The sequence below is a fragment of the Brachyistius frenatus genome, unplaced genomic scaffold (genome assembly GCF_029030835.1).
Source record: "Brachyistius frenatus isolate BFR_SWC_R1_liver_20210118 unplaced genomic scaffold, ASM2903083v1 Contig_100, whole genome shotgun sequence".
NCBI lineage: Eukaryota > Metazoa > Chordata > Actinopteri > Embiotocidae > Brachyistius > Brachyistius frenatus.
The window spans coordinates 1,391,081-1,404,033 of NW_027210699.1; the positions used below are offsets into that span (position 1 = coordinate 1,391,081).

Genomic DNA, 12,953 nt, shown 5'->3' on the forward strand with positions numbered 1-12,953 from the left:
CATGGGGTTGGTGTATGAAATAAACAATAAAGAAGACAAAAACACATCCCTGGAGGGAAGCCTGCGGTTATAATTTTGTCAGAAAATGCAGAGCCTGCTCTAAACAGCTAAGAATATCAAGAATCCATGAAAGCAATCCAGCTTCAAAGGAAATTCTGTGGCCAGTATATCTGCTAAAATTCTGGGTTGCATAATGTTAAAAGCAGATAAAAGGTCCACAAATAGGCGCCTGAAATGATACATTCACCATGTTCGCACCTCACAAAAACATACGTCGTGGGGGTCCGGTCACGTGGTCAGGTCAAAGTAAGCGTAAGGCGTGAACACACCCAAGACACATCGAGGACACTTTGAGGCCTCATCTGCTCAGACCACATTTGGAGGTTTTCTGGGACACGTATGACCAAATTCTCTCAGCAGTGGGAGCACGAATGCATCCTGGAAATAGCAATAGGAACAATATCTAATAGAAAGAAATATCTTCCGTGATGCTGCCGAGCGCAGTTGAACTGTACAGAAAGGAGAGATTTAATTTCAAATTGAACTGTTGGCGATAAAGCAGCTGTTTGTTGAATGAAGGCAAAGGCTGTTTCACCAAAGGCTCCCCGGGGTTTTTAATTTACCTTGTCTGCACCTCATTCATTTATCCACCACAGCGCAGAGCCTGATCCTCTCAAACCTGCTGGAAGAATGAAAATACTCTGAACCGACATGATACGACCCGTACCTGTCAGTTCGGGTTGTGAATTACAAACTCAAGTGTCACTCATTACAAATGTGAAATACGTCATAAGCAGGCTAATTAAGGACATATCAAAATGAGGAATGACTGAACAAAGATGTCTCATTTTGTTAAATGCTTGTTGCATCAACTCTTCTCTCATCACGTGTTCATCGTGTTTATTTACTTTTTTATTTGATTTGTACGTATGATAATCGGATGACCCCAGACATTATTATATTAGAGTCTTTATGAGCCGTCACTCATCGCCACCGTTTGCATTAAACTTCTTCTTCAGAAATGTAGCACGTTCAGCATCAAACTTGCTGCTTCCAGCGATGGATGCTTATTCTGTTTCAACCATCATTGTGTGTGCAACCCCGTTTCCCAAAAAACTTGGGATGTGCAAAATGTAAAATAAACATAAACCCTATATTTGATTTTTTTTTTTTAAATGTTTAAAACACACGTGTTACTGACGTGGCTCCCCGGTGCCGGACGCTCCATTGTCGACTTTGTGCCGCAGCAGGATTCCAGGTTACTTTCTGCAAATGGAAGCAGCTGGTGGTGCAGGTGGTGTTAATCATCACCGCTGACTCCTGCTGGCTTCTTACTGCTGTTAACTCCTTCACTGTGTCAGGACAATATTCACACATCCTCCTCTCTGTCTTTAATCCTTCTACTCACTCTGGTGTAGATGAGCTCTTTTATCATCATTTACTGTTTTGTAAACTGATTGTAAAATTGAATATTGAAGATACTAAAGTATGTCAGTAGACTCGGCCTGAATGTGTGTCACATCCTTTCTGTACACTTTTTTAGAGTAATCCATTTCCTTTTGTAGCGTCGCTACTTTAATACCACTTTATGCCTGTTTTTATTAACATTAAATTAGATTAAATAAGACATTAAACAAAGGGGCAAATTCAGTTTTTACAACAGCACAAAAAACAGGAAAAAGAGGTGATAAACAGTTAAAGAAAAAAAAATCCAGTGGAACAACTCTCAAGTTTGTTTGTTTGTTTGTTTATTTAGATCCCCATTAGATCCTCTTACTCTTCATAATTTACATGGTGATACACAGATACACTTTATTCAATCATGTAATAGACAAACATAACACATGAATGCATTTTAAATGACACAAAAATGAAGAAAATACCAAGATTGAGCCAACGAGATAAATATCAACAATTAACATAATGAGACGCTGACACACCAGAAATGCTGAAGAGTCACTGAAGTAGTTCATAAGTAGAATAAAAAAGTAAACTATAGATATTATTTTATTGTGTAATGTAATTGCTGTACCTTCAGCTGATGTCGTTTTGGATCTCAGTAAAGTGAAATAACCTCCAGCAGCGTGACGAGTCTTAATACTCGCGAGCGTCCACACGAAACCATCATTTTTTGTTTCAAATATGATATTAAGGCGGTTTATTCTAAACCGTACAGGTAGCAGCACTGTCTGACTTCTCCATATGTAAATATACGGATAAGAAGTTGTAAAAAAAAATGCTTTGCCTGTTCAGCCATTCATCAAGCATGATGCTCCTGTTTGTACCCGAAATTGTTCCAAAGTATTTTTTCCAAACCTTTTCCAGCATGCCTGACTTTGTGGGTTACATTACTCGCTGATTTGGACAAACTGGTTTCAGCCTGTTACCTGTGTGTCGTGTAGGAATTACAGCGTGGTGAACGTGGAGGAGGGCCAGGTGGCGGTGAAGAGGATGTCCTGCCCAGGCAGCAGGATCAGCTGCCAGATGAAGATCTCTAACTCTCTGTGGATGGCCACCAAGGTACAGCACAACATGGAACAACATTCAGCTCCATTTCCTTTTGCAGCCGAATCACTCCCTTTGTTTTGTGTGTCCGTGTGACAGGAACAGGAAGTGTTCATCTACAGTCTGAAGGACATGTGTCCAATCAGTCAACCCCAGAGACACTTCTCCTGCCCAGCGATCATCACCTGCCTGTTTCCTGTTCCAGCCAGAGATCAGGTGAGATGTTGTTCTGAACTCTGAAAAGAAGATTCAAGAAGACCTGTTTTTGGGGGCGTGTCTGTTTGATTGACAGGGCTGTGGTGCAGTCAGGTTACTGCTATCGGTAGGCGGGACGTAGTATCGTCAGGTTTCCGATCAGAACGGGTCAGCGCTGGCTCCTCCCCCAAACAGCCTTTACGAAGCCTCCAGTTCAGATTCTGCCCGTCAACCATCTCCCTAGTTTGGAGCAGGAAGTGACCATATTTGGATGAGCCGGGGGAGGAGCCAGCGCTGGATCTGACTGATCTGATTTGAGATCCTTCCACCAGCTGCTGTCACACTTAACAACAAAGTCTGCTGCGACAACACAGAGCTTCATTTTTTTTTTTTTTAAATATCTGGTCTTTTTTATTATTTCTTTTCCACTATTCACTTGCTGTTGTAACACTGCAAACTTCTAATAAAGCCGACAATCATCTCTGTTGTTACTCTTTCATCGACCTACGCAGTCAGAAGTTACAGACCCATATCAATCACAAGTACACCATCGATGAGACAACATTTAAATGACGGCACTGTGTTTTCTACTATGAGAGGATCATTAAAATGTAAATGAAATATGAACTGTCTGTCTCAGAGCCTGGCCAAGGTGTTTGCCGGGATGTCGGACGGCCTGGTGGCGGTGTACACGCTGGTGGATGACCTTCCTCTGGAGGGGGAGATCTACCTGTGCTCACACACCTTCAACAAGACAGTGTTCGGTCTGAAGGACGCAGATCCAAGGCAGAAGCCCTACGCGGTGAGGAGCATGGCGCTGGTCAGCAGCGGGTCGCAGGTGAGCGCACGCGATCCGTCAGAAACGTATCCACGACGTCATCAAGTCACTCAGAAGGTCAAACACGCCTCCTGTCCCGTGTGTGTTCATCAGCTGTGGTTCTCCAACGGTCCCGGCGTGCTGGTCGTCGACTGTCTGAGTCTTCAGGCGGTTCAAAGACTGGAGCCCTACAGCCCGCCGTCTTCCATCGTATCCATGGCAACCAGTTTCAGCCTGTGGGGGGAGGAGGCCGTGTGGACTCTGGACAACCACATCAACACCCTGCTGCTGTACCACGCCGCCTCGTACCAGCTCTGTGCCAAGTACTGGTGAGTAGAGGTCAGACGTGGAGTAACACGGGACAACCAACAATGTTTTAGAGATCTTTGTGTGCTTTTTTATTTTTCTAAAGATCAAAAGAACAGTTTCACTAAATGGATGTTGTGTTCATTTGTTGGAAATCTGTGAATCATTTGACTCTTTTGCAATGAATTTAGTTTCCTCTCAAGAGGAAACACCAGGCAGGCTTATCTGGTAGATTACAGATATAATATTATCACTATTGGCACATAGTATGGATGTGAGCTGTTATTTAATATAATCAATACAGAAAAGATGTATCATTTTGAAACTGTATGTGTAGTAAGTAAACCTGACATATCTAATGCTAATTAGATAATTAACACTAACAACAAAAACTAAAACTCACAGTTCCTCTTTTACACGAAGCAGAAGAAAATACGGTCCATTTTTCAGTTGAGACATAATTCATTTTTAGATTTTTGAAATCATGTCATGGTTTCAGCTGTGGAGACGTCAATCCTCTCCGGGACGTCTTTGGTGTACAGCGTCCTGCAGGGATGAGCACCGTGGCAACCCGTGATGTCATCGCCACAGACCACAATGAGAAGCAGGAGTGGGCCAACGGAGAAGTGACACTGATCTACAGTCAGGACGCCGGCACACAGATCATCCAGCACTGGGACTCTCTGACAGACTACTGCTCCTTATCGTCCAACGGCTCTGTGGAGCCGCTGGGGTCCAACTGCTCGAGCGCCGAAGACCTCAGCTTGTTGGCCAGTGACCGTGCAGCGCCTCCGCTTGCAGACCTGGAGGAGACCGGCGGGACTCGGGATTCTGTCAACCCCGAGCCTGACCAGGACGCCGCAGAGACCGCGAAGGCTTCGATGCCTCAACTGCAGGCCTTCACCGTGCTGCTGGTCAACGAAACCCTTTGGATCCCCAGGTACAAGATAAAGCATCAACTCACCCACTCACCATTCACCAACTCACCCACTCACCAACTCACCAACTCACCCACTCACCCACTCACCCACTCACCATTCACCAACTCACCCACTCACCATTCACCCACTCACCATTCACCAACTCACCCACTCACCATTCACCAACTCACCCACTCACCATTCACCAACTCACCCACTCACCATTCACCCACTCACCATTCACCAACTCACCCACGCACCATTCACCAACTCACCCACTCACCAGTCACCAACTCACCCACTCACCATTCACCCACTCACCATTCACCAACTCACCCACTCACCATTGACCCACTCACCATTCACCAACTCACCCACTCACCATTCACCAACTCACCCACTCACCATTCACCAACTCATCAACTCACCCACTCACCATTCACCAACTCACCCACTCACCATTCACCATTCACCCACTCACCATTCACCAACTCACCCACTCACCATTCACCCACTCACCATTCACCAACTCACCCACTCACCATTCACCCACTCACCATTCACCAACTCACCCACTCACCATTCACCAACTCACCCACTCACCATTCACCCACTCACCATTCACCAACTCACCCACTCACCATTCACCCACTCACAACACACTGGCAAAATAAATCTACATAAATCAGTAAAATATAAAAAAGTCTTCACACCCCTTATATGATTTTATAAAATTTTATGGGAAAAAAAATTCATCAAAATCAGTCAACATTGTCGTTAGATTGTCGGAAACATGTTTGTTTCACGGAAACTTGGCCATTTAATCCGTTTGTGTGATTACTTGCTGTTCTGTAAACAACATTGCGATGGGACATGCATTTTAATGACAACGCAGCTTCTTCTTCAAGACAATGTTGGTTAATTAAAGTTATTTCAGCCAACTCGTGGTTTGGATTTAAAAATAGACCCGGCAACCTTTTCCAGCATCATCACGCATCGCTCCGATAAGAAGGGAATATGTTTGTGTGTGTTGTTGGTTTGCAGGCGTGGAGGTGACGTGATGGTCATCGAGCTCCAGTCGCATGCTAACCAGCTGAGGGGGCGTGTCATCGCTGTCCTCAGTCCACCTGGATGCTCCTCTTTGGGGTAAGTTCATTATTTCCATTAAAATTGCTGTTAATCAGTGTTCACTAAACATAATGGAGGATTTAAAGGCTTGCTGGTTTGTTTTGTAGCACATGGTTGAATCAGTAAAGTAATAATGATTCAACTTGTTTATTTATTGAGACCAAATTTTGTCTCAACGTTTAAAAAATGGATAAATTCTGTTTGTTTTCCGACTTTCTTCTGTTTATTGACTGTTAAACAAGATGAGATTTATCTCATTTTGTTTATTTTTAATTGTTTGTCCACTGAAGCGATTTTCAGCATTCATCAGTCAACTTTGTTATAACCTTGAAGAACTGGAAAAACCTTTCCAGGCAGTTTGAGGTAGTTTCACCGTGCAGAATACTATAATTTGCATGTTGGTACAATCTATTAAAAACTATTTTACAACATATATTAGTGAATTTGCACCTTCCACTGCTTCAGTTTCCTTCTCTGTGATAACTGTCTGGAACTCGTATTAACGTCTGCAGCCACTCTGAAGGGCAGACCGATCAGCGACCAGTATTGGTGGTTGACCGCTTTTGTCCCGCCCCTCCTTCACTGTGATTGGACGGCTGGTGACAGTGACGAGTGCAGTGCTAATACCGGGAAAAAAAAACACTGAATAAACGCTCAGCCCCTCGTCAAGGTGCTGGCTGTCATTAAATTCAACTTTAAAAACACGCTGAGCTCAGGAAAAAATACTTCTTTTTTTTTTGCAGCGGCGGCAGAGTGTCGGACAGTTTCGGCGCGAGCTGATTGGTTAAAATGAACCCGAGGTCTCCAGTAGGATGGAACGACTGTAAACGACTCTCTATGGAGGGTGACCAGACTTCATGATATAAGCAGAGCGCCTCGTGAATATAAGGAGTTGTAGGGTTGTTAATTGGCTCGGTTGTGTAGTAGATGCGTTGGTGTGGTGTTCGGTCGGTGCAGCAGGTGTTCGTCACAACGTCTGCAGCTCTCCGGTCACTCCTGCTGAAGACGGAGATACATCAGCAGTGAAATGCTACCCAGCAGCAGCTTGCTGACTCAGAGCTCTGCGGATACAACGAAGCTGCAGTCCACTGCCTCCTCATCTGCTCCACCTCCACGCAGCTCTTTTCACTGCATTTACACCAAATCTGGAAAAATGTGAGAAATTTTTTTTCAATCCAAATTCATTTATATTCTAGTTGGACCACATGGGATGAAAAGCAAAAGAAAAGAAATGGGGCGACGTGCAGCAACCGAGGTTGAACCCAAACCGACATAAGCAGGTTTTACAGTCTCTTCCCTCCCGACTAGTACGAAGGCCTTTGGCTTTAAGATCTGTAGCGCCGCGACCCGACTCTAAAATAAAATACACAAGAAAAGAAAAAGTAAGAAACATCTCTGCAATATTTTGAGGCTAGTGAGTGTAAATTAAACAAAGTTTCAGGAGAGAATTAAATTAACTGCATAATTTGTGTGGTAAATAAATGATAGAAATCAGCTTAAGCTCAAAAGATTTTATTGTACAAGTGGCATTAATTTTGGTAAACTACGTAGTAATTGTAAAAATAACAGACATTTGAGAATTAATGGTAATAAGTTACTTATTGGTCTTGATTTCTTCTCCTTAACCCCCCGTATTGTGTATAAACCTTTTTACGATACACCAGTGATGAAGATGTAGCTCCGCCCCTTCTGCTGCTGCAAAGACCACTGATCGGATGTTTCTTCAAGTTTATTTCAAACCTGTTTCCAAAAAAGTTGGGACGCTGCGTAAAATGTCAATAAAAACAGGATGCAACGATTTGTAGATAACATAAACTAATTGTTTATTGAAAATAGACCAAAAGACACGTTAAAACTGAAATTTCATTGTTGTATGAAAAATATAGACTCATTTTGAATTTCATGGCAGCAACAGAAGACGGGAAAAGTTGTGTAAAGCTTAAAAGAAACACCTGGTGAAACATCTCACAACTTATTAGTTTAACTGGCAACAGATCAGTAACATGACTCTGTATAAATATTTGTTGCACAGGTAGTTAAATGTCTTCAAACACCCAGTGAGTGTCTAATGAAGCCCGTCAATCAATCAAAGTTCCAAAAAGAACCACGAAGTCGCCGCTGAACTGAACTCTGTTGTCGAGGTGATATGGAAAATGATGTCACAGCGTCAGTGTCCCCATAGTAACGCTGAGGGGCTACATCGACAGTGGAAAACAAAATCCAGTAAAGTAGAGTGTAGTAGAGCCGGTAACATCAGTGGAGACGTAGTTCTAAAGAAAGCTACACGGCGACAGGAACCAGGCCGCAGACATTTTAATGTGTTTAAGTGTCACTTTGAATGCAACGTGGACATTGTGGGGAATTTCTTCGTTTAAAAAGGTTTAGGATTAGTGAAGCTGTCTAACTGTGTAATGAATAACTTCCTTCAGTTAGTGAGAGTTACATGTCTATAACACATCTGAAGTTCTCAGCAGAAAGACAAGTTAAGTTCATGTGAAGTTGTCACACGCTATTTCTGGAACAAAGATACATGTGTGTCACAATGCCGAAGTAATTCTCTGAATCTTTGACATCCCGTCGGTAACATGTCCGTCCTTTACATTTTACAGAATCACACATTCACATGTGCAGGCTGCAGTTTGTGGAAGGCACAAAGAACATTTACACGTTTAAATGGAGAATAAAAGTGAACAATTCATTTATAAGCCTACAAAATGATGTAAACCTGTATTTAAATGAAAATAGACCAAAGAAAACATATCAAATGTTGAGAAATAGTCCTGGATATGTGTGTGTGTGTGTGTGTGTGTGTGTGTGTGTGTGTGTGTGTGTGTGTGTGTGTGTGTGTGTGTGTGTGTGTGTGTGTGTGTGTGTGTGTGTGTGTGTGTGTGTGTGTGTGTGTGTGTGTGTGCGTGCTGGACATGTTGCCTATGTGCAGGGATGAATACACTCCTTCTATACCCTTCTCCACCGGGGGCGGAGCCACCACGCAGCTATATATCAGTCCACTGATGCAGCCTCAATAAAGCTCTGCAAAATCCTTCATCGTGTACTTATGGGGCTTCGCTGAGTCTGTAATTATTTCTGTAAAGAGGCCAGCAGCTGGTCCTTTTGGCAGAAAGGACTTCTATGTGAGGGAGGGTGGGGAGTGGAGGGCGGCCTTTTAGCAGCAGGCAATAAAACGGTTACTCTAAAGGGTCCTTAATAAGCAGTTATCCGACATGCTGCACCTGTAACACACGGCTCAGGTAGAGGAGGAGTCCTCGGGCCTGCAGGGCTTCGTTTATATCACAGAGCAGGACCGGGATGCTGACAGGACACTTTCACTGCATCGCAAATCTTTTAGCCTGAAGTCTTGTTTATTTTGCCTCTTTAGCGAATGTATGGGCTCTTTATCTTTTCAGATGAAAACAATGTTTCGGGGCTTCACAGAGTGCAGCTTCACTTGATCTGGAGGTCACGAGGTCGTTAATGGTCCAAAAAATGGTTCCGATCCAGAAGTGCCTTAAGCTGCAATACCAGCGAGTGCCACTAGAGGTCGGCTCCAAAAAGCCTCCGGCTCCATAGACTCCCATTCAACTTCTCTCATCAAATCCAAAGTGAATAAAATGTGTCCATCAGTTATCTCGGTGTTGTTAGCTAAAGTCACTCCTTCTTCTTAGTTTTCTGGAGGTCCATCTGAAAATAATCCCTCATTCATTAGAAAAGAAGATTCAAGAAGACCTGGTTTTGGGGGCGTGTCTGTTTGATTGACAGGCCTGTGGTGCAGTCAGGTTACAGCTATCGGTGGGCGGGACGTAGTATCGTCAGGTTTCCAATCAGATGGTCAGATCCACCGCTGGCTCCTCCCCCAGCTCCTCCAAATATGGTCACTTCCTGCTTCAAACCGCTCCAAAGTAGCAAGATGGCGCCGGCCAAATTCCGAACTCGAGGCTTCATAACGTTCACAAACCGACGGGCGACGTCACTGCTGGTCGCTGATTGGTTGTTCTGCATTATACATGCGGTTGAGCTCAGGATACATGGATTAATGCAGAAGCCCTTTTTCCTCCCAAAATGCATTGCGTCACAGTCCTCATAAATGACAAATTACAGTTTAAAAGTGGATTGATTTGTCTCGAATTCTTTGATTCATTTGACTTTCTTTTTTCCCTTTTTTTAAGAGAGGCAGACATTTTGTAACAGAGGATTTGGTTCTTTCCTTTCGGTAAACAGGACCAACAGTACGTTCAGTGTCCGCGGTGGCTTTTTTCGGAGGAATCTCTTCCAAGAACTGCCACCACCTTCGAGGAAGAACTAATTACAGTGCAGAGAGCTGTTTGCACCAGTTTTAGCTTCCCTCCTCACACACTGCATCACACTCTGTCTCTCCGATGATCGATGTCTCCCCTCGTATCTCCCTCCTTCCCTCCTTCCCTCTCTCCTGCTCCCAGGATCCTGGAGGAGGCGGCGCTCGTGGCGAAGGACACGGTTGTATGTGGCTTTCATAAGGAAAACATGGAGTGGTGCCTGTGTGTCTGGAGGGGCTGGGGCGGCCGCGAGCTGGAAGTCTTCTACCAGTCCTACGAGGAGCTCGGCCGCCTGGAAACCAAAATGAGGAAAAGAAGGTAGCTGTTGTGCTGCGACGTCGAGGCGCAGAATCGCAGCTCTGTGCGGCGGCGGCCCGAGCCGAAGGGGGGAAACACGCGCCGACAGACGGCCAGTGTTCAAAGCAGGGGCCCTCCGACGCTGACAGGAGGGCAACACGGGGGGAGCGGAGGTGTCCCGGGAGGGATGAGCCTCAACCTGTGCTCAGCCTCCCGCCCCCACCCCCTCCACCAGATACCTCATACCAGGACAAAAGTTAAGATCTGGAAGAAAAAAAAACACAGCAGAGAAAAAACAGCCACGAAGATCAAAGATGCCAGAAACCAAACTCGACTTCAGGACTGCGAGTCGTTCTGCCAGTTCAGTATCTCCGGGACTCGGTTCAAGATGCGGTTGAACTCTTTTGAGTCCGACTCCCGCCGCCGCTGCAGTCTGTCCTTTTATTCTTTGTCTCTCTATTTCAATCTTTAACGGTTCCGGTCTGGAGCCGTGCGACGCGCCGAAAAGGGACGAGGATCGGCCGTTTTGGACGAAGTGACCGGCGGTGGTGGACGTTCTCACTCACAACAACATGTTTTCTGAATATTTCAGCCATAAACTTCGAGCCGCAGCTGCCACTGTTAACCAGAGAGACACTTCACATCTGGGATCCGGTGCGGCATCAGTGCAAACAAACATTCAAACATTCAGCAGGTTCTTACCAATAAAAGAACACTTCTAAGAATAAAAACTTCCACTAGCGTCTGTAAATCGTGTATTTTTTTTATTTTTTTTACGTCTCTATGAAGTAGAAGTTTTGTTGCTTCGGGGATTCACAGGGAAACGCTGCAGATGATGTGGACGTGATGAGGAAGACGGAGGCGGCTCTCCTTCCTCTTCTTTATTAAAACAAGGTGCAGTGAGGAATCCTCTCAGCTGAAGTTTTGTTTTCGTGGGCTGTAAATAGATGATACGCTTCAAAGCCCTCGGTGCCGTAAGCGACTTCAGAATCAGCAGCACTCTGCTGCCTCTAATATGAAGATATTATTATCATTATTATCACACAATCAAAACAGGATTCAAATGGTTTTGTTCCTCTTATGAGGCTTTGACAGTGTTTAATGGGTCTGATGTCGTGTTGTCAAAAAACAACATCAGAACAAAAACAATACGTTTTTTCGTGTTTAAAATTGTCTCTTTTTTTAAACTGATGAAAGAAATGACCCATAAAAAAACACTACAAATATTAGTGGAACAGATGGTGTTCATGAAAAGCAAAAACACTGAAGCCCAATGAGTCAAAGTCCTCGCGGACACATCAGCCCTCCTGGCAATGGAGGGAAATGCACATTTTCTCTCCCGAGGTTCAAACATTTCAAGACATTTTTGTTTAAATGGAAAAGTTCAAACGGTAGAATGTGTGAAGCATAAAATACATAACAGATTTTATTGATTCTACTGACGGGTAAAATAAAATATCCTGACGTGAAGACGTCCGTGTGGTGAAGTATTAAAGATCATTTCCATAATTATTGAGACAGATTAATTCACCAGAGCAGCTCTGTTCCAGATGTTGTACTTGTGTTCCAGATGTTGTACTTGTGTTCCAGATGTTGTTCTTGTGTTCCAGATGTTGTACTAGTGTTCCAGATGTTGTACTTGTGTTCCAGATGTTGTCCTTGTGTTCCAGATGTTGTTCTTGTGTTCCAGATGTTGTCCTTGTGTTCCAGATGTTGTTCTTGTGTTCCAGATGTTGTACTTGTGTTCCAGATGTTGTACTTGTGTTCCAGATGTTGTACTTGTGTACCACCTCTCTCTACTCTGAGTGCATCAGTGTGTTCTCTCTGTCAGTACAGAACTCTGAACACTTTCCACACTAAACGGTCGCCATCTTGGCTCCGTAGAGGAAAGGAGTATTTGTTGTAGTATTTGTTTATAGTGTAGTATTTGTAGAGTATTTGTTGGTGTACTAAAGGAAGTATGTCATCTGGCATACAGAAGAGGACTTTGGGTGAAACGTCTTTAAATGTGTGGTAACGATGAAAACGAGACGATGCTCAACATGTTTCACTCATTTCATTCTTCTGTTGTCACGTTTCTGATCTTCCACAGCGGCCGGTAAAGAACTGTAAATTGTACATTACGTCCTGAGGCAGAGCTTATTTATTTACTGATAAAGAAAGTGTAGCGTAATAGAAGCTTTGTACATAATCACTGTACAATATGATGCTGAATACAGTTCTTAGGATAATTCGACTTCACGTGTGTCATGAAGACTCGTGGCTAATGGGAGCTGTGCCCTGATGAAGCTGCTCCGTTCACACTCTTCGACAGCGAGGGAGGAAGACTGGTGATGATGAAGCCACGGTGACAGACAGGGAGGAGGAAGCTCCTGCTTGTTATGAGCAACATAAGAGGCTGCTTCCTGCTCACAAATGTTGGCAACGCTTTCTGCACGGTGGTTGGAAAGAAACCGGTTTAATACCAATAATGTGTTTTATTTAAAACGGTACGTA

The 12,953-nt window shown here is 44.1% G+C and overlaps 1 protein-coding gene across 1 annotated transcript in view; it reads left to right on the forward strand.

Moving 5' to 3' along the window:
* Window positions 1-11,532, forward strand: part of lrrk1 (leucine-rich repeat kinase 1) — a 66,664-nt gene extending 55,132 nt beyond the window's left edge. Inside the window, exons 32-38 of the mRNA XM_069711435.1 lie at window positions 2,403-2,520; window positions 2,605-2,721; window positions 3,341-3,538; window positions 3,632-3,846; window positions 4,323-4,763; window positions 5,788-5,889; window positions 10,305-11,532. Coding sequence (XP_069567536.1) covers window positions 2,403-2,520; window positions 2,605-2,721; window positions 3,341-3,538; window positions 3,632-3,846; window positions 4,323-4,763; window positions 5,788-5,889; window positions 10,305-10,482 — 1,369 coding nt within the window. The 3' untranslated portion in view covers window positions 10,483-11,532. The remainder of the gene's footprint in view (window positions 1-2,402; window positions 2,521-2,604; window positions 2,722-3,340; window positions 3,539-3,631; window positions 3,847-4,322; window positions 4,764-5,787; window positions 5,890-10,304) is intronic.
* The last annotated feature ends 1,421 nt before the right edge of the window (window positions 11,533-12,953 follow it).